Source organism: Neofelis nebulosa, chromosome 11 (genome assembly GCF_028018385.1).
Source record: "Neofelis nebulosa isolate mNeoNeb1 chromosome 11, mNeoNeb1.pri, whole genome shotgun sequence".
NCBI classification, from domain to species: Eukaryota; Metazoa; Chordata; class Mammalia; order Carnivora; family Felidae; genus Neofelis; species Neofelis nebulosa.
In genome coordinates this window covers 92,722,094-92,745,277 of record NC_080792.1, presented here as the reverse complement: position 1 = coordinate 92,745,277, position 23,184 = coordinate 92,722,094, and the positions used below count along the sequence as shown (strand labels likewise).

At 52.4% G+C, this 23,184-nt stretch overlaps 1 protein-coding gene and 1 long non-coding RNA gene across 7 annotated transcripts in view; both read right to left on the bottom strand.

The window, feature by feature from the left end:
- The window catches only part of GLT1D1 (glycosyltransferase 1 domain containing 1), an 84,001-nt gene that overhangs the window by 4,513 nt on the left and 56,304 nt on the right, over positions 1-23,184 (bottom strand). For 3 of the 6 annotated variants that reach the window (XM_058691489.1, XM_058691487.1, XM_058691488.1), the window contains exons 9-11: positions 15,369-15,412; positions 14,711-14,831; positions 4,317-4,415 (exon numbers count right to left, since the gene is read on the bottom strand). In XM_058691489.1, the coding sequence (XP_058547472.1) occupies positions 4,317-4,415; positions 14,711-14,831; positions 15,369-15,412 (264 nt within the window). Of the gene's footprint in view, positions 1-2,746; positions 4,149-4,316; positions 4,416-14,710; positions 14,832-15,368; positions 15,413-23,184 lie in introns of those variants that run through there. The other 3 variants (XM_058691491.1, XM_058691492.1, XM_058691490.1) reach the window with 3 other exon arrangements.
- Positions 9,412-14,704, bottom strand: LOC131489502 (uncharacterized). Its single transcript, XR_009250606.1, has 2 exons — positions 14,432-14,704; positions 9,412-11,901 (listed from the first exon to the last, which is right to left on the bottom strand). It is a non-coding gene; the product is annotated as an uncharacterized LOC131489502 (long non-coding RNA).

Genomic DNA, 23,184 nt, shown 5'->3' with positions numbered 1-23,184 from the left:
CAGGAGCACAGAGAGGTCCAGGAACTGTGCCCAGGGTCACACAGTAAGAGGCAAAGTGGCCGAAGCGGGAATTACACTCAGACCGTTCAGCCTCCGGTCTCGGGAAGCAAAGACCAGAACGGGAGAGAAGGCGTTGGGAGGAGAGGTGGCCGGGGGACGGTTCTGGGGGATGCACGGTGACCACAGCAGGGTCAGGAGCCTCACAGAGTGAGCCAGAAAGAGCAAAGCCCTCAAGAAATGCGTAAGGAAAGCGGCCACGAAGGTAGCCCGGCCGCACTTCGGGGACACGAGATACGAGGCTGGCTGCGGCGGGCTGTGGGAGGCAGGCCCGGGGGTCAGGGCAGAGCCCGGCCGAGGCCGCCTCCGGCCCCCGCAAAGCCTCCTGATCAGCGCTGTCCTGCTGAGCCTGGGCGTGGCCGCCTCGGCCCACAAACCCATAGGGGAGGATGACAACCACTGCCCTCGTCCACACGGATGTCCGCACACAGCCTCATTCGGGGCGGTCACGCTCTCCTTCCCTCGGACCTCAGCCACCAGCCGTGCCTCCCCGGGGGCGGTAGCTGAAGGCCACGCTTTCCGGGACCACCAGCTCCGGGAACGGCCCCAACAAAGCAGGAGGAAGTACTTGGCAAAGAACCCAGGCATCGGGTCAGCATGCCCCGCCCCCCACCTGCTCTGCTGGACACACACCCGACCTCTGCTGTGCGGTGCCCCGGGGAGAAAAGGCGCCCTGTCTCCACATCCACGGGAGCGAGACTCCGTCCCGTGGCCGTGGACACAACAGCAGTTCACGATGTGTCACCAAACCAAGATGCGACAGAAGGGCCCGTCCACACGGGAAGGGGTGGGCCATGTGCGCACGTGTCCTGGAGAAAGAGGAGGCTGTCTCCAAATGGCCAATTGTGGCCACTTCTTAATTTTTATGCTGTCAACTTTCCTATAAAAAATGTACCATGTAAACAATCACAGCCTAACACCAGGACACGGACACCGCGGGGACCCCACCAGATCTGTGCCCCCCACGTTCCTGAGTCCCAGGCACCCTACTCGTGAGTTCTCGTTCGTTCATGCTGTTCCCTGCGGCACACTGCACTGCCTCCAGCTCTCCCGCGACGCACACCCTCACGCACCCCAGCTTCCACGCGCGGGGCCCTGCCGACCCCCAGTGCCCTTCCCTGCAGGGAACCTCCCTCTTTCCACACCGGCCTTGTCCACCGCAGGCAGGACCTGTGAGCGTGACAGGAGTCCATCCCTGTGAAGCACAGGGCCAGCCTCCCATCAGGGGTGGTGCCCCTCGTGCTGAGGGCCGTGAAAGGGACACACTGCCCTATCCTGCCACCACCTGCCTAGACTGTGAGCCCCAGGGGGCCTGGACCCTTTCTCTCCCAGCATTTGTCCCCAGGACTGAGCTCAGCGCCTGCCACACAGGAGGCTCAGTAAAAGTCGTCTGCCTTACACGCCTGGTGCGTGAACCGATTCACGTACCTTGTCGCACAGACACGGGGAGAACCCGCCACTCTTGTCCTTCCCGCCCAAACTCCTCTTTCTGGCTCGTGAGACCCTGCGCCCCGGAGGGCAAGACGCAGCCTCGGGCCTAGGAATGCGCCACCTGGGACACGACCTCGCTGGGAATGTCCATTTCTCCTTCCTGCAGAGACGGGTCCGCCCTCGTCCGGAGCAGACATCAAGCCGGCGGCCTGCACGGCCAGTCTTCCCCTGCATGCTGGGACAGGCCCGTGCTGTGTTTAATGACTTTAAAAACCGAAATATCGAGATTTACAAATTGGTAGAAGCCAAGTACAATCTGGGAGTTCCAGCCTGTCTTCAAACACGACAACGACCGTGAGTCCAGCCAAGGGCCCAGGGTGGCTGGCACTCACTCCCCCCAGCGGGTGTGGTCTCCACCGCGTGCCCCACACATGAGGGCACCAGCCACCTGGCCCCGAGAGAGCCCCATTCACACCCGCTTCTTTTCTCTTCCCTCTCCCTGCTCCCGGCCACGCGCATATGTCACGCACCTCCTCCCCCGACCTCACTTCTGCTGTCCGGGCTGACCAGGTATGACCGTGGCTCCTGCCACCACTCTGATCGTTTACCTTCTGGGGCCACACATGGGCACCACCAGGGGCTCCGGGAGAAGGCCTGCACACAGAGCTGGCTTGGCTCCGAACCCAATGCCGGGAAGACGTGAGCCCTCAGGACTCAGCACGCGGTTGGCCCCCCCCCCCCTCCGGCCACGGGCAGGCTGGCTGTCACGGAGCGTGAAGACGGGGCGACGGGTGCACAGGGAAGGGGTCAGGGAGTGAGGGCCCTGATGGGGACCGTCGCCGAGTATGGGCTACGCTCTCAGGGGAAAGGTCACGTCTCTGCCCCTGCTGTTGTGTTAGTTTTAATAAAAGGTTCACAAAATGAGCCAGAGGATACGGATGCCCCTCAAGAACCACTGATGCCCTTCAGGCAAAACCTATGCGAAGCGTGTCTTCTGCTTCGAAGGGTGGAAGGGTGGGCCAGCGGGGTATGGAGCCCATGAGCCAGGGGCCTCGTCAGGTTTCTGCGTCCCGTCCCCGGGGACCGAGGGCTAGCGCTGAACTAGCCAGGCAGCGGCCGGTCCCACTGGAGCCCCTCGGTTGACGTGACTATAACCAGAGGTGCTGGTTTATTTAAAACGCATGTTGCTTTGGAACGAAGCTCCCACTCTGGGCTTGGGCGAGTCTGGTCCCAACCGCAAAGAAGACAGACAACGCCGTGCGTGACAGCCGCGTCTAGCGCGCTTTTTCAAGTCTGTTAAAAAACACAGCCACCACCACCCCCCCCCCACCATGGGCAATCCAAATCATTTTTTAAAAACATCCTTTGTAGAAACCAACGTAGAGGTGTTGGAATCAAAGGAGGTCCTTGACTTAACTCTGTGAGTTGCCGCGGCTCCGTGTCTGAGAGTCGGAACGCCAGTCACTGGCAGAAGTGACCTGACCTATGGCAGGGGGGGAGGGGAGGGGGGCGGTTACTTGCTGATGTTAGAAGGCATCCCCCACCGGAGGGACTCTCGCTGGCAAAGTTACAGCGCTCTGAAATTGAGCTATAAGATAAGTAGACGTGGCCTTTGGGGAGATGGAAGTGAAAGCAGTTGCCAGGGTGCAGACGATGCCATCGGGCCGAAAAGCTCGGCTGCTGCTGATTTTGACAGACCCAGGAACCGTTGCTTGGAGAATCGGGAGGTGCCCACTCCAAAGACTTCACAGGCTCGTACGGCTGTGGCTTGTGTTGCTTTCGAAAGGGAAGGCCCTGGTGCCGAGGGTAAGCCCCCCGCCCCCTTGGCTGGTGCACCTGCCTTCCGGGCGAGCCAACGCGCCAGTCGGCCGTGACGGGAGGTGACCCGTCGTCATAGCCAGGGAAAGGGAGGGCCGCCTCGGATTAAACACCTGCTGCAGGGACGTCTGAAGAACCGCGTTCTCAAACAGGTGAATCGACTGCAATTTTTAAGCACAAATCCATACGTTTCTGAATAGAACATGTGCTTTGATAAAGACGTGGAGAAGTAGAAGCTGATTTTTAAAGACTTGAAGAGCAGAACTCGGGCCCGAGACTCTTCCTTTACGACCGCCTGACGCAAGGCGCTGTCAGTGGTAGTGCCTCTCCTTCCATGGTGACAGGTCCAGGGCTCTCCCGTGGGCGTGAACACGCTCACCCTGCATGTCCCCCCTCACACCCCCAGGCGGCAGGAGGTGCAATGAGCTGCACGTGTCCAGAGGACAAAACAGGGCTTGGAGACCCGGCCACACGCCTCGCACGCGGTCCCTGGGGGTTCAGGTGCAGGCAGACACGAGCACCCTGGAAAGCTCAGCAGCTTGCAAACGGGAAACCCCTTCACACGCTTCCCAGACGTCCAGGCACACACATACGCGTGCCCCAGCCGTGCCCGCTCTCAGAGGCACCATCCTGTCTTACTTCCAAAACACACGTGTGTGCGCATGCATAGATGCAAGCCCCTGGCTTATCCTGTACGTTGTTGTGAGGCATTACAGGTGATCGGATATACGGCGACCTTCTGGAAACCAGCAGGTATTCTAGAAATAGAAGGCCGTGCCCGCTTTGGAAGCGAGACAGCCAAGCGTCTCACAGGTGACCTGACTTGCTCAAGGCCACGCCACCTGTTGGAGGCAGAATCAGACTGTTCTGGGCGGGGACACGCGCTGCACACGGGGCTCCCACCAAGGGGGAGCAGGCGGGAGGGGGGCGCTGGGCGCTGGAGAAAAGATGGGAACCGCAGAACGAAAATCATTCTGATGAGCCGATCCCGGGGACCCCACCTCCCTTACCTGAGGGTCTGAGAACAACAGCCCTGTGACTTCGTGCTTCACCACTGCCGCGTTCCCGGGGATGTTCCTGGCCAGCACGGGAACTTCCAGATCCATCGCCTGAGGACGTAAGAGAGAGAGGAGACAGGTGGGCAGTCGCGATCAGGAGCTTCTCCGGCGGCCTGAGCCAGTTTGTGGGGGGAATAACTTCTATGGCAACCGGACCTCTGGCAGCTCATAGAAACGCCGCTTGCCAGAGCGGTGAGCCAATCGAAGCACGCCATTGTCAAAGTACGTGCTGAATTTTAGTTCTGGAAAGCTATGTACCGTGAGGCTCTGTCTGACACGGTTGCCACAGTGTCACAGAGAAACGCACTCTCTCCAAACGCTCCCTGGACGCCTGGGCAGTGCCAGCCTGCGGTACACATCTTTAATTACCCTCATCACTCCCCCGGCGGGTAATCTGCCCGCAGCACAAGCAGTGAGAACGGGAGGACTGAGCACGTCTCCTCGGCACGCACACAAGAGAAGGAAGGGGCGTGACTCATCATCCTGATTATTCACCAAGCAGCTTCTCCACCCCCCAGGGAATGGGGCCCGCACATGGCATCTGCAGCCCGGCAGGAGCTGGCATCGAGACCTCGGGCGGTGCCCGCGAGCACAGCGGGAAGACTTGGCCTCACCCACCCAGCAAGGAAGCACCTCTCTGGTTCTCTGCCTGCAGTTTTGGGGAGCTCGACCTGCAAGGGTATCGGGAGAGGCCAGTTCTTCCGGGTCCATTCCGGCCTCCGACAGTGAGTATCCGGCGGCTACTATCACCTGGGACTTTCGTGCGGGGGGTGCCGTCCGGCGGGTAAGAGGGACGCCCTTGGCAGCCTGGTGCCCACGGGCAGGACTGGCTTGCGCCAACAGCAGACCGATAATCTGGCTCTCATTCCACCAAAGCACGTCGTGGGCACGCTGCCCCTGCCTGCGGCGTCTACTTCTGTGGAATCAAAGTTTGCTCACAAAGGGGTGATCCTCCATTCCCAGAAACATAAGTCTACCCAACCACAGCCGCTTCGTGCCCCGCGGTGGGAAGGTCTGTGACACCAGAGCCTTCGTAAGGCAGGGATGCCAGCAACACCCACAGAACACCAGAGCCCGGCGTCACACATAGTAAACGCTCAATAAATATTGTGGGGCCAATGCCCCAGGAGCATCCGCAGAGTGAATTCTCAGTTGCGTTGTTCACCGTGGCCATCTTGACCACCCGCTGTTGCCTCTGTGGGCGTGCCTTGTTTTCTGGCTCTTCATCACCTACCCCTTCCAGGTCTACTTTGAGCTCAGGATCCAGGCCCTAGAGAACGCAGGAGCTGGAGACACCCTTCCTGTCGGCACTCCTCTGGGGCTACTTTGCTTCCACCATCGGGGAAAGCAGTAGAGGTTGACTTGTGGACGAGAGCCCCTGCTGAAGTGCTCCTCCCCAGCCGCCCGGCTGCGTCCCCAACACAGTGATGGGTCCGTCTTTGCCAGTCTCTCTTGTTGGCATTTCAAGCACACAGAAGGTCTCCGAGTCAGATTTTCCATTTTCCTTTTGTAGGGCCAGGACCAGGATCTTCAATGGTCATCACACTTGGGAACGAGGCACCTCCATGGCACCAGGGAAAAGTAACCTGAAATGGTCACGTCCCAACACTAGGTCGCAAGTGCTTATGGATTCCTGGTTGGGCCCCTTGGGTTCTGACACATTGCAGGCATGGTCTGGCATCCTGGATGACGGCACGGGCTGGGGATCAAGAGGCCTTGGTCTTGAATTAAGATCCCGGTCTTATTATCTTTGTTCCAGGCGAACACAGTGGGTGTCCCCGTTGGGAGTACAGCCCAGTTGCCTGGAGGGCTGGAGGAAAACCGACCGGGCTCCTGCCCCATACCACCCACCCCACGATGAGGCACTTGTGAAAGTTCCAATTGTTCAATCCAAGAACCACCAACAGAGCAAGTATACTGTCGAGGTCCTGGACGTCTCCCTGGGTCTTGGTTGCATCATTTGGGAAGAAGGGACTAAACTCTCCTCTCCACAGTGCATGAAAAATTCAGATGTCGTTTTGCGCAAACACCATTATGTGGTTTGTGGCATAAGCTGACTGGCACATCAACTACATCAGTTACGAGGTCGTAACATAATTATGGTGACTGAAGCTATGAGTCATATGGCTTGTCTCTCTGCTTGTCACACAGTGCAGGTCGCTAGCTCGTTAAACTCACACAACACACTGTGATTTCGTTTCTAGACATTTGTCAACTAACTGCTGAATCCTCCGCATGGATGAGACTTTTGAGATTGTCCTGTTTCACCCACTGCCTCGTGTCAGGGCAGAGTTCAGAAAGAAGGCGAGCCACACGTCAGGGTGCATGGCGAGCCCCGTAGCGTGTTCCTCTGTCCCAGGCAGCCCCCACAGCATTTGCAGACTCGAGCGGTACATTCATCCCCCGACTTGGGTTGAGCACCGGAGTATTTGTGAGGAATCTGTGGCAGATACAGAGATTGAGAGGCGATATCTACAGAGGTAGATATAGCGCTAAAGAGACAAGGGTAGATTTGTAAAACCGGTGATCAGAGAGTCACAGGACCCGCCGATCCTGAGGGATGAAACATATCCCTGTTTCACGCAAAAATGAGCTTATTATCACCCCTCCTGTTGTGCAGACTCATTGGCATATCAACCCAGCCAGCGCTCATTGAGCACCCACCCTACACGTAAGGCTGCACACCGCTGAGAGTTGTCCACTCATTTGATAAACATTTGTTATCAACCTGCAAACGGCAGGATGCAGGAGGCTTAGGTGACGGGACCAGCTGATTGGGGGGAGGTAACGAGGTGGTATTACACAGTAGAGGAGACTTGCTGGACTCCAAGGCCTGAAAAGAAGATGACAACAACAACAACAACAACAAAGGAAGTAGGAGAAAGTAGAAAACAAAAACAAAGGAACTGATGTGGAGATTCATTGGGGGGGAAAAGCCAATGAAACAAAGAAGTCACCAGCACCCTGATCACCAGAAGAAAGGAGAAAGCAAAATAAGACAGACCGAGGGGGGAAGTAACCACTGAAACAAAGACGTTTAAAGTTATAGGAGGGTATCTATAGAAATCTTTGCAAGTAAGTTTGAAAATCTAACTGAAATGGGTAGTTTCCAAGAAAATGCATCTTACTGAATTAAACGTGGTCGAAGTAGAAAGGCTAAAACAGATCAATTTCTATAAAAGACACAGAGAAGTCATCAAGGAAACCGCCTACAACAAAAGGATCATCTCAGACGGTGTCACAAGGGAATTCGACACAATCATCAAGCTGCATAATCCTAGGGCTCCAGGAACTGTTCCAGATCACAGAGAGGAAAGAAACGTTCCAAATAGTTGTTATGAAACAAGCTCAACGACAATACCGAAGCAAGAGACAGATGGCACAGGAAAGAAAGCCACAGGCCAATCTCACATATAAATCTCTCCCTAAAATTCCTAAAGAAAAGAGTAGCAAACAGAATCCAGAAGCACATAAAAAAATGATGGAAACCAACCATTTCAGTCACTACATTAAATGTGAATGGACTAAACACTGAACTAAAAAGGAAGAAATTGTGAGGCTCAGTTAAAAACAGCAAGATGCAACTATATTCACTGCCTACAAGAGATACGCTTTGGATTCAAAGACGCAAAAGTTTGAAAGTCAAAGGATGAGAAAATACACCACGCAAACAGTAACCGTAAGAACTGCCCTGGCTGTATTAACACCAGATGAAATGGACTTTAGGGCAAGACCTGTTACTGGAGACAAAGAGGGACATTTCATAATGATAAAAGGATCAATACATCAGGACAACATAAAAATTATACATGTGCACACACCTAAAGACAAGGCCCCACAACATGTGAAGCAAAAACTGACAGAATTGAAAGGAGAAATGGCAATTTAATAATAATAATGGGACATCTCAATACCCCACTCTCAATAACCGATAGAGTAACCACAGACAACCATCAAGGAGACAGACGACCTGAACAGGACTAACCAAATTAACCTGACATTCTCAGCACAAGCCTCCAATGACTACGGAAGACACATTCTTCCCAAGCACACATGGTTTTTTTCCCCCGGAACATACCATATGTTAAGTCAAAACGAGTAAGACTCCATACATTCAAAATGACTGAAATCATAAAAAGTATGTTCTCTGATCACATTTTTTGGGAACCAGAGTGTGGCTGTGGGAGAAGGGAATGTAAATATGGAGTGGAGGGGGGGTAAGAAAGACCCTGCATAACAGGATTTAAATTTGAGGCTTAAACTTTTAAAGATAAAAAAAAATAATTATAATTTTCTTAAAGTAAAAGCTCTGAAGCGATTCTGACTGGGTCTGAATCCTGGTTCTTTTACGTATAGCTGACCCTTCAACAACAGGGGTTTGAACCATGAGAGTCTACTTACGTGTGGATTTTTTTTTTAATAAATATGCTACAGGACTGTAAACATATTTTCTCTTCCTTATGATTCTTAATTACATTTTCTTTCCTCTAGCTAACTTTATGGTAAGAATACAGCATACGAAATGTGTGTTCATTGGCTGTTTATGTTATTGGTAAGGCTTCCGGTCAACAGTAGGCTGTCAGTAGTTAAGTTCAGGGGCAGTCAATAGGTATACATGGATTTGTGATGTGTGGGGGTCAGCGCCGCCCCCCAACATGTTGCTCAAGGGTCAACTGTACTAATTGTCTGATCTTGAGCCAATGTCATGCTCTCTCACCTGTTCGCCTATTTCCTCTGATGTAAAATCGGGATGATAATAAAATCTCCTTTGTTAAGGGTGATGGGAGGTTTCACTGATGGTACTGAAGAGCTTAGACTCATTTCTAGGCATAGTTATCATTACAAGTAAGATTAAGGTTGCTGATGGTTTCTCTACCTGAATCAGTAAGATTCACACAGCAAAACTAATGTCCCAGAGCTCAAGACTGCATTCCAGACCCCCAAATCCCAAATAAATAACAGGTGCCCTTAGGAACTAGGGAGCTAGAAAAAAAGTAAATTAAATTATATTAAAGTTTGGAATAAAAATTATAGTATACACAAGCAAAAGAATAAACTTGGACCCTTTTCTTAGACCATACATGAAAATTAACTCAAAATGAATCATCAACCCGATGGAAGAGCTAAACTCATAAAACTCCTAGGAGAAAATACAAGAGTAAATCTTTGAGACCTTGGATTAGGCAAGCAATCTTAGATATGACACCAAAAACGCAAGCAACAGTAATAACAACAAACATAGATACATTGGACTTGATAAAAATTTTAAGTTTTTGAACTTCAAAGGAAACCATTAAGAAAATGAAAAGACAACCCATAGAATGGGAGAAAACATTTGTAAAGCATCTATCTGGTAAGGGACTCATATCTATAATATATAAAGAACTCCTACAACTCAATAATGAGCGAAACAACCCAATTTAAAAATGGGCAAGAGAGGGGCGCCTGAGTGGCTCAGTTGGTTAAGTGTCCAATTTAGGTTCAGGTCATGATCTCGAGGTTCATGAGTTCAAGCCCCACATCAGGCTCTGTGCTGACAGTTCAGAGCCTGGAGCCTGCTTCAGATTCTGTGCCTCCCTCTCTCCCTCTGCCCCTCCCCCACTCATGCTCTCTCTCTCTCTCTCTCTCTCTCTCTCTCTCTCTCTCTGTCAAAAATGAACAAATGTTGAAAAAAATTGTTTTAAAACATGGGCAAGAGATTTGAGAAGGGATTTCTTCAAAGAAAATATAAATAGGACAACAAACGCCCGAAAAGATGCTCAATATCACTCATCTATAAAGAATCACGGGTCAAGTGCACAACGTGCGACCACGTCACACAGCATAGGACGGCTGTCGCCAACAAGACAGTAACACGTTGACGAGGGTGTGGAGCACCTGGATCTTCCCCATGGCCTGATGGTGGGATATGAGATGACGCAGCCACTTTGGAAGACAGACTGGCTCCTCCTCGAAGGGACAGCAACTCCACTCCTGGATGTAAACCCAAGAGAAGTGGAACCATGTGGTCAAGCAGATACTTCTGTACACAGGTGTCCACAGCAGCAGCATTCATAACGGCCAAAAAGTGCAAACCACCCAAACGTCCATCAGCCAGTGCGTGGATCTGTACACGCGGTGTGTTCCTACCATGGTGCGTTTAGCAGTGAAAAGGAAGGAGGTACCCGCACATCCTAGAACATGACATCATGTCGGTGATGGAAGCAGGTCTCAAAAGCCCACATGTTGTCGGATCCCTTTGTAAGAAATGTCCGGAAGAGGCAAATCTGTGACACCAGAGAGCAGACCAGTGGTTGTCTCAGGCTGGGCTTGGTGTGGGGGCAGGGGATGCTGGGGAAACGGCGAGTGACTGATGATGTGTGCAATGTTTGTGGGGGGGGGGGGGAGGCGATGAAAATTTTCTAAAGCTGCTAATGGCTCACAACTTGCGAATAGACTAAGAGCTACTGAATTTGCACACTTGGAATGAACTGATGCTTTAAATGAGTGAACTAATGTACACGCTCATTATGTGGCTTATAGCTCAATAAAATTGTTGTATTAAAGAAGCATTTAAAAAAGACACAGTGCGAAATACCTCTCACTATATTCGGAGTGGGCCCCACAGTCCAGAACAAAAGCCCAGGATAACAATCTATAAAACGCATGCCCAAATATTGTTTGTCAATAAATTTATTTGCACAGTAAGCGACTACTTTGTTGCTAACTTTTTACTGTTACCGTACTAAATCCGATGAAATGCTGTGTGTATGGCTGGTGATGTCACTGAACACAAATTAATGAGTTTTTCTTTATCTCGGAAACTTCTTCGTTTTCAGTCCGGTGATAAATGTTGTGGCTTTATCTTTCTTTAATGCCTTGTCCTGGCCATACAAAAACAGCGCTTACTGGAGATTGCCTTGGTCGGGAATCGGTGAGGTCACAGGACAGGCATGTTCCCCGGTGTCGAGCAGCACAGGGGATCTAGGTAGGGTGGCAGCTACACGGCCTGGTGGGGATACTTGCTTTCTGTAGAAGCCCCACCATCCCTCCCGGAAGGAAAGCAGCTTAGAATCAGGCAGGAAGCAGGCATGCGTTTGGTTCTCGGTGCCCCGCTAGTCGTCCTGCTGTGTCCCTCTTCCCCTGGATCCCGACGGGAGCAGCTCCCCACAATGCCTAGCGTCGAGGTCGGGCACCCCTCCCACCGCAGTGGTGTGCGAGGGCTAACACAGCACGGCAGCAGGGCGGCTTAAGCTATGCGGGATGTGCGGTCGCAATTCCGGAGGCGGGGAGTCTGAGATCGAGGTTCAGGGTCGGTTCCTTCCGAGGGCGTGGGAAGGATCTATCTGGTCCAGGCCTCCCTCCTTGGCTCTGAGATGCCATCTTCTCCCTGTGTCTGTGTGCACCTGTCTGTCCAGATGGCCTCTTCTCACGAGGACACCCGGCGTGGTGGCTTGGGCTCCACCCTAACCACTCATCTTAGCGTGACCACCTCTGTAGAGGCCCCATCTCCAGAAGAGACTGCATTCTGGGGGCTAGGACTCCGACACCCGAGCTCCTGCAGGGACACAGCTCAGCCACTAACCCTCACCACTGACCACCACTCCCTCCCCGACCACTGACCGCTGCCTCACCTCCCACCCTGTCCCAATCATGCAGCCGCCTTTCTTGCCAAGCAGCGATTACTTTCCAAAAACCTTACCTTCATTTATGGATTTCCTCCTTCCTATTTCCAGCTCCTTCTTTTTTTTTTTTTTAATTTTTTTTTCAACATTTTTTATTTATTTTTGGGACAGAGAGAGACAGAGCATGAACGGGGGAGGGGCAGAGAGAGAGGGAGACACAGAATCGGAAACAGGCTCCAGGCTCCGAGCCATCAGCCCAGAGCCTGACGCGGGGCTCGAACTCACGGACCGCGAGATCGTGACCTGGCTGAAGTCGGACGCTTTAACCAACTGCGCCACCCAGGCGCCCCTCCAGCTCCTTCTTTCTGCCCCAAACAAGGACATAAATTCTCTGTGCCAAGCATGGAGCTTGCTTGATATTCTCTCTCCCTCTCTCTCTCTCTCTCTCTCTGCCCCTCTCCCCCCTCGTACTCTATCTCTCTCTTAAAAAAAAAAACAACAAACATTAGAATACAGCCTTCCTTCCCCCCGGGCATCAGAAACTTTGACCCACAGAGTGGTGTGTGTGTGTGTGTGTGTGTGTGTGTGTGTGTGTGTTCTGGGTTGGGGAGGAGGCCCTAAGTAGGAAGACTGAAGTAAGAGCATACTTTTTTATATTACTTCAGTTTGATTCCAGGGGACTTCAACTCCATAATGAGTCCAAACTTGAAACCACGAATTTGCCGTAGGAATATTCACCCTACCGCCCACACACCCAGCTAGGGCTTGATTTTTGGAGTTTCTTGGTAAGAGATGTGTTTTAGCAAATGAGATTTTTATTTGCTTCCATGAAAAACAAAACAAAACAGAACAAAGCTAATTCTGAGAGGTCGGAAGATCGCTTCCTTCAAAAGTGATAGGCATTCATTCTGTGATTCATCACTTTGCTTCTCTGAATGGCCACTAATGACGAGGACCCAGACCACTCCCCTAAAATCAGTTTCATTCAAAACCCTCAACCCAACGGTCACTTGGGGTTCTCAGGAGGCGCACAACAGCTACACAGGGGGCGGTCGGATCCGCTCCCAGCTGCCTTGTCAGACGCTGCGTGTGCTGGTTATGAAATCATTCCTGGATTTGACTGTACTGAATCTTAGGGAACTTGAACAAGAAAATGTGTATTTACATACAAAGGAGCCGATCAGCACCAGCTCAAGGACTGGGGATGTGAGAGGTACGCTTCTGAAGCTGGGACAGGAGTGGAAGGCGTCTCCCCAAGGCCTGCACTGACCCCGGGCACAAGCCTCGTGGAGACAGACGCTCATCATCCAGCTCGGATGGAGGTCCCGGCTGTGCCTGACGACAAGCGGGTTTCGGTCCGCGCTGTGCGCTCTGGGGGCGCCTGGGGCTGGCATCCAGGCACCCGTGTTCAGCTTCTACCCCTGTTCCTGATGCTGTTTGGGTTTAGCTTCTTTAAACGATCCCACGAGAAAATATTAGGCACCCACATCAGTCGTTCCTTAGTTTAGGGAGGATTATTCCTTTTCCTGCTTTAGTTACGAACCGTGTTCTGTGAGACACCGAATGGTACCTGTTCGGTAAATTCGACTGGTGTCCGAGGGAAGAAATGGATCTTACGGACCACAAACGATGGCATCGCTCCAGGTAGCCGTCGGAAGGAGAAAGCCACGTAGCGAGAAAGAAAACGAGAAACCCAGTCCACGGTCCTGGAGGCCCGATGGCCACCGTTTCCTTCTCCAAGCAGGGCTTATCCTGCCCTAGACCCTGGGCGTGCCTACCGCGTTCAAGGCGCGTGCTCGGGGCCATGAGAGCCAGGTATGTGCTGCAACTCGTGACGTGCTGTCAGGGCCACAGGCCAACGCAGGCCGCCCCCCGCTCAGCCCCCTCTGGAAAAGGGCTCCAGAGTGAGATGAAGTGACAGCAAGGGGAAGGGAGGGCCTCTGGGCTGGACGCATGCTGGCCGCCCAAGAAACCGTGGGAAGCAGCCGAGATACCCTGGTGAGTCAGCCGGCCACTGCAGAGGCTCAAGCCGGAAGGTTCAAGGGCTTGGATGGAGCCCGTTGTCAGAAGCCACAGCCTGCCGCCCACCCCCCACAACACGTTGGGGCGGGGGGACACAGCATGTGCCCACTCCTGTTTCAGGACCCCCAAGTAGACAGGCTCCATTCCCACCCCCCCCCACCCCCGACTCCCCCACCCCTGCAGAACAGGTGAGTCTCTGTACCTAGGAAGCCGGATGCTGAGTGAGGGGATCTGCTCGGCCCGGCCCCTCCCCCTGCACCTGTAACCCCCCCTCCACGTCCCCGCCCCCACCCTGCCACAGGCCAAAGTCCGACCCGTCCTCATCCCGGGAATTCTGGGATTAGAGAACGTACTGAAAAGGGGGAGAAGAAACCAAGAAACAGAAGGCTTCGTGCCACAATAACCGCCCCCCCCATCCCAGTTCCCCACCCAGCCTCCTACAAGTCAGCGCCTTCCCATCACAGAGATTTAGCGGCTCAGAGAGGCCACCGAGTTTTGTCTTGTTTTGTAGCTGGCAACCACAAACGGCCAAGAGACAGGAAATGGTGTTAAGTCCCATGTAGAACTTAAAACCGGCTTCCGAAAATCCCAGGGAATTTTTGCTCCCTGCAGCTGTGAGAAGTGCGGACCTCGACTGACCAGGACGCCCCCTCCGCCCAGGAGAGCAGGGAGGAGGGGCCCTCTGCCGGCTCCTGTGCCGGGACTCGGGCTCGTGCTTACCTCCAGGATGGCCGCAGACATGCCCTCGGAGACTGAGCTGTTCACCACCGCGAAGCAGTTCTTGAGCGCTGCGTGTAGGTCCCCCTGGGGCATCTCTCGGATCAGCCGCACGCCCGCAGCCCTGAAACAGGAGTGGGGACGTGCTTCTGTCCCTGCGAATCATGTGGGGAAGGGGCAGGAAGGGGGAAGGCGACAGTTTCCACCTGCCACCCTCAGGCCGAGGACAGTGGGACAGAGAGACAGGACCCAAGTCACTTGGACTCATACTCATAGTTGGTTGTTTCTTATGTGAGCAATTGTTGAAGCCTGTGTTTCTGTTTCCCCCAGGTCAGCCGCGCTCTGGACAGTTCAGGTCTTTTCAGCTCTGGCCAGTGTGACCAGTGACGATTCTAAGTGTTCTTCATCCGCGTCTCCCTGAGCAAGCGAGGCTGGGCATCGCCACTACCTCGGGGATTTATTACGCTACCTGCACGGTGTCCTTCCTGTCGAGTGGGGGGAGGGAGAGCAGCTCGGACCTCCCGGGATCATCGGGACATTACAGGGGGTGACGCTCAGAAGGGCCGGGAACAGAGCCTGGGCACCATGAGTCGGGGGCAGGGGATGTACCAGCCTCCGGGTTTCCTGTCCTGCGAAATGCTTGTTCACGTCCCACACTTACCTCTTTACTCTGGCTCCCACTTCCCTTGTAAACACTGGGTCCACCTGAAAAGACACCAGGATACATTTTAGGAAGAGCCTCGGTCTCAAGAGAATTTCATGTCACGGCAACAGAGTTGGACTCAACAACTCAGGAAGGAGAAAACCAAGTCAAACGGGTTCCGCTCCTAGGTAATAGCGACGAGGGACAGAGTCGCACTGGAGACGAAGTTCAGAGAAACCCACATGACCTCGTGTCTGCTGTTCAGCCTGTCACACAAAGCCTGGGGGAGCCCCGGGGACAGCCACCGAAGGTGTCGAGCAGAAGTCATCCACAGCCAGTGTGGTCTGCCGGCCACACAGCTGTCCCATGACGGTCTGGTGGAGTCACTGAGTGGTGGCTCTTGTCCTAAACCTTTCGGGCAGAATGAGTCGGAATCCTTGGCAGAACTAAGACAAAGGATCCAACAGAATTAACATTGTATTTTATTTCTAAAAAATAGTTTTTAATTTTATTTACTTATTTGAGAGAGTGAGAGAGGGAGAGAGAGGATCCCAAGCAGGCCCCACACTGTCAGCACAGAGCTGAATGTGGGGCTCAATCTCATGCCGGGAGATCACGACCTGAGCCGAAATCAAGAGTCAGACGCTTAACGGACTGAGCCACCCAGACGCCCCAAAGTTTTATTTTTGACACGGTGTCTTCGTGGAAACGCAGTTTTAAAGCCAAGGGCATGTCCATCGGCGGATGTGTTCATACACAAATAGGTCCACCCCCACAGTGGAATATAACTCAGTCACACGAAGGGGAGAATCACGGACGCCTGTCGCAACATGCGTGACCCTTAAAACAAGACATTCGGTGAAATCAGTGGTCACAAAGGGCCTCATACCATGTGACCCCATTTACATGGAACGTCCGGAATGCGGCAAATCCAAAGGGAGAGAAACCAGGTAAGCAGCTGCCAGGGACTGGTGGTGGGGGTGGAGACAACGGGGGGAGGGGTGCAGACAATGGGGAGTGGCCGCTAATAAGCATGGGGTTTCTAGTGCGGTGAGGAAAATGTTCCAGAATTAGGTAAGGGTGATGGTTGCATAACTATGTGAAGATACTAAAAACCACTGCATCACATACTTTAAGATGGTGATTTTGATGGCCTATGAATTATATCTCAAGAAAAGCTGGGGCGGCAAGTGAAACCTTAATTAGTCACAACCTCATGTCCTCGAGCCTGGAGTTTGCTCCCACTCCACGTCTGGAGGCGTTCTGTCCCCAGGGGAAGGGCCCGCACTTTGTCTGTTGTAGTCCTGCTGAAGGACGTGCTGAACTGACGTACCCGTACTGTGTCGTCCCGGAAGAGAGGCCGCGTGGTTTTCAGCAAACGCATTCCCAGACGGGGAAGGGACGGGAAGAGAGGGGGTGCAGGCCAGCGGGGCTCAGATCCCCCCAGGCCCCTCAGAGCCCCCGGCCGCACCTGCGTTCGTGCGCCTCTCCCGGCCTCAGTTTCCTCGGCCGTCGAGTGAGCGTCGGAGCAGAGCCTCAGGGTTGCAGGGAGGACCAAAGGCGTCAGTGCGGGGCCATGACCGTTAGGAACAGCAGAAGAAAGGGCTGAATGTCCTAGAAAGAGCTGCGGACGACACCACGGCACCGGCAAGGCCTGTAAACATCGCCTCACACGCACGGTGCCCGCGACGCTGCCTCACTTCTCAACGCGCAGGACTGACAGGTGCAGAGCCAGGTGCCAGGTGCCCGGTGCCCACAGGATGGCACCCTGACCGGCCCTCGGAGCCCAGGCCGTGACACCGCGAGCGCACGTGACCTCATATCCGTCGAGCTTACTCTCTGAGGGACCAGGAGAACATGAGGGGACCCCCTGGGCGGGGGGCACGGCGTGTGTTCACCCAAGTGCAGACACAACCAGCAGACCACCGTTTGCCTTTGGCCCTTCCTCCCCTGGTGTCATGAACAACGAATACACTTTTAAAATAGTTTGGGGAGCCTGGATGGCTCAGTCGGTTAAACGTCCGACTTCGGCTCAGGTCATGATCTCACAGTTCGTGGGTTCCAGCCCCGCGTCAGGCTCTGTGCTGACAGCTCGGAGCCTGGAGCCTGCTTCAGGCTCCAGTCTCCCTCTCTCTCTGTCCCTCCCCACCGCTCAAAAAATAAACAAACATGAAAAATAACAAATATTAAGTTTCTGCCAGTGTGACATGAAATTCTGAGCACATCACCAAAGATACAGACAGATGAGGGCATAAACACATTTTACTGATATGGTGCCTGCTGGCTTGGCCCGTTACTCCCCGTGAGCTAGCAGCGAGGGCAGATTCAATTTCTAGTCTCATCCACGCTTTGCCAGCAGGTGTTAGGAATTACAAAACAAGCCGGTTTAATGAATATGACAATATCCCTGTACTTTTATCATGCAAACGGAAGGAAAAAAAAAAGTGTTGCTTTCCTGAAACTTTTCATTTCTTTTGGCCAGGAAGCACTGTGTGTGTGTGTGTGTGTGTGTGTGTGTGTGTGTGCATGTGTGTTGGACCCCAAATCCTTCAAACAACCGGCATGACTTGAGATGTATCCCACAAAGCTAACACAGCAAACGTGGATGCATAAGGAACACTGAGATTATTCCCAGAAAAAAAAAAATCTTTTTAGAGTTTAACGTATTTGCATAGCGAACTTACAGGAACAGCACAGAGGACAGATGTACTTGGGTGTAGACACCTCAGTGAGGAGAGAGTATAAACGGGCGGAATCCACCGTGCGAGTACAATTCGGCAACACCTTTTGGTTGCCATCGACAAGCAGTTTGCTGAGAAACCCCAAACGCTTGCATGATCCAGGAAAACTTAATAGGCTTGTGTATAATTGTTATAAAATCCGGTTGCTGAACTTTCTTGCTGGGGCACTTCGACCTGCCTTCATGCTTTAAATCTCCACTTTTAGATGAAAAATTCGCACACAAATGAAAAAGGAGAAGTTGCCAATGCCTGATTTCTGGCCCTGTTTTTCCACTCATGATCACATAGTTGGGTGCCTTTTGGCCCCCTGGGGGGGAAAATCTCTAATATTTGGGACCACCAATAACAAGAGGAGAGCTTTTGTTTTCAGAACGAGCAGTTTCCCATTTTAGAGGATTCTTAAGCATGTCCTCCGTGTGTGCCGCGTGCTGGCCGTGTGTCCCTTGGCAAAGTCCCTACAGACTTTGCGGGGGTGTCACACAGGCCGGTGTCTTCCCCAAGGACAACCAGACAGGCCTCGCTCACCTCTTGGTAACCAGCAACAGCCTCACCCTGGACGTTCAGATGTGTTCAGGGGTCCCAAGCAATTTCTGCACAGGATGTTGGGAAGCGAAGTCCCTGCATCACTTCCGGGAAGGACAGTTCTCCCTGAGCGCCCCGTGCGGGCGGGCCCGGAAGGGTGAAGCTTCTTCAGCCCCCAGCAGAGGGCACACGCTTGCAGGTGCCAGTCATTGGCGGGGCCCTCACCACGGGTCGGCCGGTCAACCCGCAGGCAGTAGATTCTGCAGGAACCATGGTCTAGGGGCCTCCTCACCTCCCCGCTTCCTCCCGCGGTGGAGCTCGGCCAGCCATCCGCTGGGCTGGGGTTAGAGACAGACGTGCGGAGGCTGTGAACACACCCCTGTTCCTAGGTGGATCTTTGAAGAACAAAAACTCATACTTATGGACGATGTGTTGTTTGCTGCTGTCAGGAGTCAATATTTATTCACCACGTACTCTGGGCCCAACGTGGCCAAGTTCTAGGCTACGTTCTACTAAGCTGCTCTTGCCGACAATGCTATTGGTACCCCATTTTACACAAGAGGACAGTGACGCTCATAGAGCTTCTGTGATTTAACCAGGACCACTGAGCTGCACAGGTGCTGGGCCAGGAGACTGAATTCTCAAAACTGTCCTCCACTGCCTCTCTGGTATCTACTCATGGATTTGATCAAATAGTTCAGAAAAAGCCAACGTGGATTACCTATTTATTTCCCCACGATTTACCACCTGTAGCTTTCTATTTCTAACCCCCCCACCCCCACCCCCACCCCCACCCCGGGATTATTGCCATTCTCACTACCAGGAATGCCACCCCTCCATCCCCAACACCTATTCAGCCCCACGGCAAAGGCACAAGCCACTTCCCTGGGAGAACTTCCCCGATCATCTACACCGGAAGCAGTGTCTCCTCCCCAACCTTCCTTCCAGCTGCTACCAAATGCAGGCCTGCCTGGTCTGGTACATGTCCGTCTTGTCCCCATATGCACATCCATTTCCCTCCGAGGCCAGGCCCGGGTTCTTTCATACAGCTCTCTGCTTGATGATATTTGCTAAATGCACAGCTTCCCTACCCTTTCCGTCTCTCTTTTCTGATTCTCTCTGTTGAAGTGATTTTAAATAATTGAATTGCATCACGACCCTAACATCTCTTCATGAAAAAGGAAACAGCCTAATGAAAACCTTCTTTTGGCTTTACATATTGATTTTCAAATTCGTATTTTACTTACGATAAATTTTAGTTAGAGATCCCCCGTTTTAAATTTTATTAGCATGCTCTGCCCTCATGATTAGCTATTAGAGAAAAGTAATTCATCGGGGAAAATTTTGGAAATCTGCTGGAATACCTAGCGTGTTAACTAAAATGTAGCTGAAGGTGTGAACAATAACTTTCAAGTTGGAAATACAAACCGGATGAAAGTTTTCTGGATTTATCTTCCACATCAGTTCATTTTCAAATCTCCTAGTGAAGCCAAGTGGAACAAAATGCAAGATAAAGAAACAAAGAAGGGTAGATTTTTTTTCCAGGTAATGAAAGCACATGTTATGAAATTTTAAAAAGCAAAAGCATTTCAGGCATCAAAGAAAATTCTCATTTCCTCCTTCTCCGCTTATTTATTTCTGAGCAAAATATATTGTTTCAACTCCTAGGCTTAAGGAAAATAATCTTTGATATAAGAAGTAACCGTGGGAAGTCATTAAACTGCTGTGCTCAAGCCCAGTGTTCATACCACACTCGTTATCAAAGAGCCCAGGAAATGTACCCACTCAAGAGCTTGCCACACGCTTTGCAAAAATGGTTGAACTGAGAGATCAAGGAAGCTTTACTAGAAAACCAAGGCCAGACTCAAACCATCCTGCTGCTAAGGCAGGATCCTAGTGTGTCCACGCCGAAAGGAGACACTGGCATGGGGAAGTCTTTTTTCCCTCAACGTCGAACGATGCTGCCTGTGAACCAGGCGCCGTACTAGAGCTCGACTGTCTGGTCCCCACAGCAGACGGTGAGGCAGGCAGCACTTTCTGGGTCGTACCCACCTCACAGATGGGGAATCTGAGGCACCGAGCGCACCGATCATGAGCTGACTCCGGAGTCTGTGAATGTAGCTGCCGTACTACACGGCCATGCAGAACTTCCCTGTCCGCGACACAGACGATGCCCTTTGGTCCAAGGGCGTTAACTCACCCGCCAGTGGTTAGCAGCAAATGTGTGATTCTGTAGATTCCGTATGGGACTGAGAGCCAGCTTTCTAGAATGTGCTTGCTAACTACTGCCACAAACATAAACATATGCGTGGCATCTACAGGATAAAACGTACACAACATCATTGATTTTTTTTCCAGCGACCTAAGAACACGCACGCCATTTTCTAAACAGATGCTGGAGTCGATAAATGCTAATCGAAAGGCAGAGCCATGATATTCGGAAGAGCGGTGTGGCACCTGCCCTCTGGGCTGGGCCGCAGGAAGCGGCAGGAGCCCGCGTGAATGCCTGGCAGCCCCTGGCTCTCCCTTGATGACACGCCCCCAGCCCCTAATTATCTGTGGGCTTCTGTCTGCATTGAACTACGTGCTCCATGAGGGCGGGGGGCACGTCTGCGCTATTCACTGGGACATGTCCATGTGCCCACAACACGGTGGCCCTCGGTAAGTATTTCTTGAAGGATTGCCTAGGGGAGTCAGGTTTTATATGTTTAAACATACGTGCACACACACACATACATACACACACATAAACACACACACACATATTGTCCATGAAAATGAGCGATGAAATAAATAAAAATAACCAAGTCTCCTCTTGACGCTTTGCCCACGAGCTCTGTCATACAGTGACACGTCCGTAAAGGATGACACAGCAAGGGACACACTGTAGCTTCGCCAATAAGCACAATTGTCACTGCTCAGGGGCATTCTTTCCATTTCCCTGAAGGAAAAAGCCCTGAATAAATGCTAGGGACCAAAGGGAGTGGCTGTATTATTCCCATCAATTGACCTATAAAAGTATTCACTTTTGGGGCGCCAGGGCGGCTCAGTCAGTTAAGTGTCCAACTTCGACTCAGGTCACAATCTCACGGTTCATGAGTTCCAGCCCTGCGTCGGGCTGTGTGTTGACAGCTCGGAGCCTGGAGCCTGCTTCGGATTCTGTGTCTCCCTCTCTCTCTGCCCCTCCCCTGCTTGTGTTGTCTCTCTCTCTCTCTCTCTCTCTCTCTCTCTCTCTAAGATAAACATTAAAAAATTTTTCAAAATGGGGCACCTGGGTGGCTCAGTTAGGCACTCGACTTCAGCTCAGGTCATGATCTCACAGTCTGTGAGTTCGAGCCCCACGTCGGGCTCTGTACTGACGGCTCAGAGCCTAAATGAACCCTGCTTCGGACTCTGTGTCCCCCTCTCTCTCTGCCCCTCCCCTGCTCATGCTCTGTCTCTCTCTGTCTCTCAAAAATAAATAAATATTAAAAAAATTTTTTTAAGTATCCACTTGTGTCCAATCGTTAAAACAAACAGGGAAACCACACATGCCGCGAGCATCTGTTTTTTCTGTGACTCTTCAGCGTCCCCTCTTCTGCCAGAGTCTACCTTCCTTTGGGCTTTTCCTCGTCTCCTCCCCATGGACATGGTTGCTCAAAGTAGAATCAACTGGGTGCCTGGTCCCCTTCTTGCAAAAGGGTGGGACGTAACCCAAGCTGGAACTCAGACCTTGAACAGAAGGATCCAGAGACTGAAAAGTGGATAGAGCTCATTTTTGTCCCCCTGTCCCATGGGGCGCCTTGCATGGAACGTCCCCGGCTAAGACTCCCCTGGCTTCTGGAGCTTCCGGGCTCTTGCAGAAACCCAAGCCCGGTCTCCAGCCTCCCAACACTTCTCTTGGTGACTCTTGTCATCTTCCGGTAAGTTGCATTTGCTGGGGTTGGTCTGACGCTTGCAGCCAAGGGGCACTGGCTGGGCAGCACTTTCTTCTGCCCTGGGGTCTCCCTGTGGCTGAGCTCCGTGCAGACAGGATGAGAGGAGCCACTGCTGCCCACACCTCACTAATTCCCTAATACCAGATGGCGCACTGTTCGAGACAGCTCGGCTAACCAAGTCAATGTGCTTTTATGCTGAGAGGCCCTGCATAGGACCTGGAAAAGCCACAGCCCTCCCAAAGTGTGTACTCCGTACCTAAAGAGTTTATTCAGCCTCTGAGGTTGGCGGTTAACAAAGGAGGGGACGGAGTGAGGAGGACCGGACTCACATCAGACGCCAAAAATAACGGTAATGTTCAGGGTGGTCGATCTCACACATGACACAGCCGTTGAAGCGTGGGTTTCGGTGTGTCCCGAGGTTTGACTCTGACCCACTTCTCAACTCCATTAACCCACTGATGTCGCAGCAAGGACTCAAATTCAAGTGCAAAGTTGGAGTCCCCTCCTCGTGCTCCCAAGTGATGTTGGGTTGAATCCTTGGCGGTGAAAGCTGACAGATGTTTGGAAATCTTGTAACGACGAAGGGAGAGCTGGTTTCCACGGAGCCGTCAGGTCCCCACAGAGCCAGGCCTGCATCTGGGGCCTTGGAGGGCG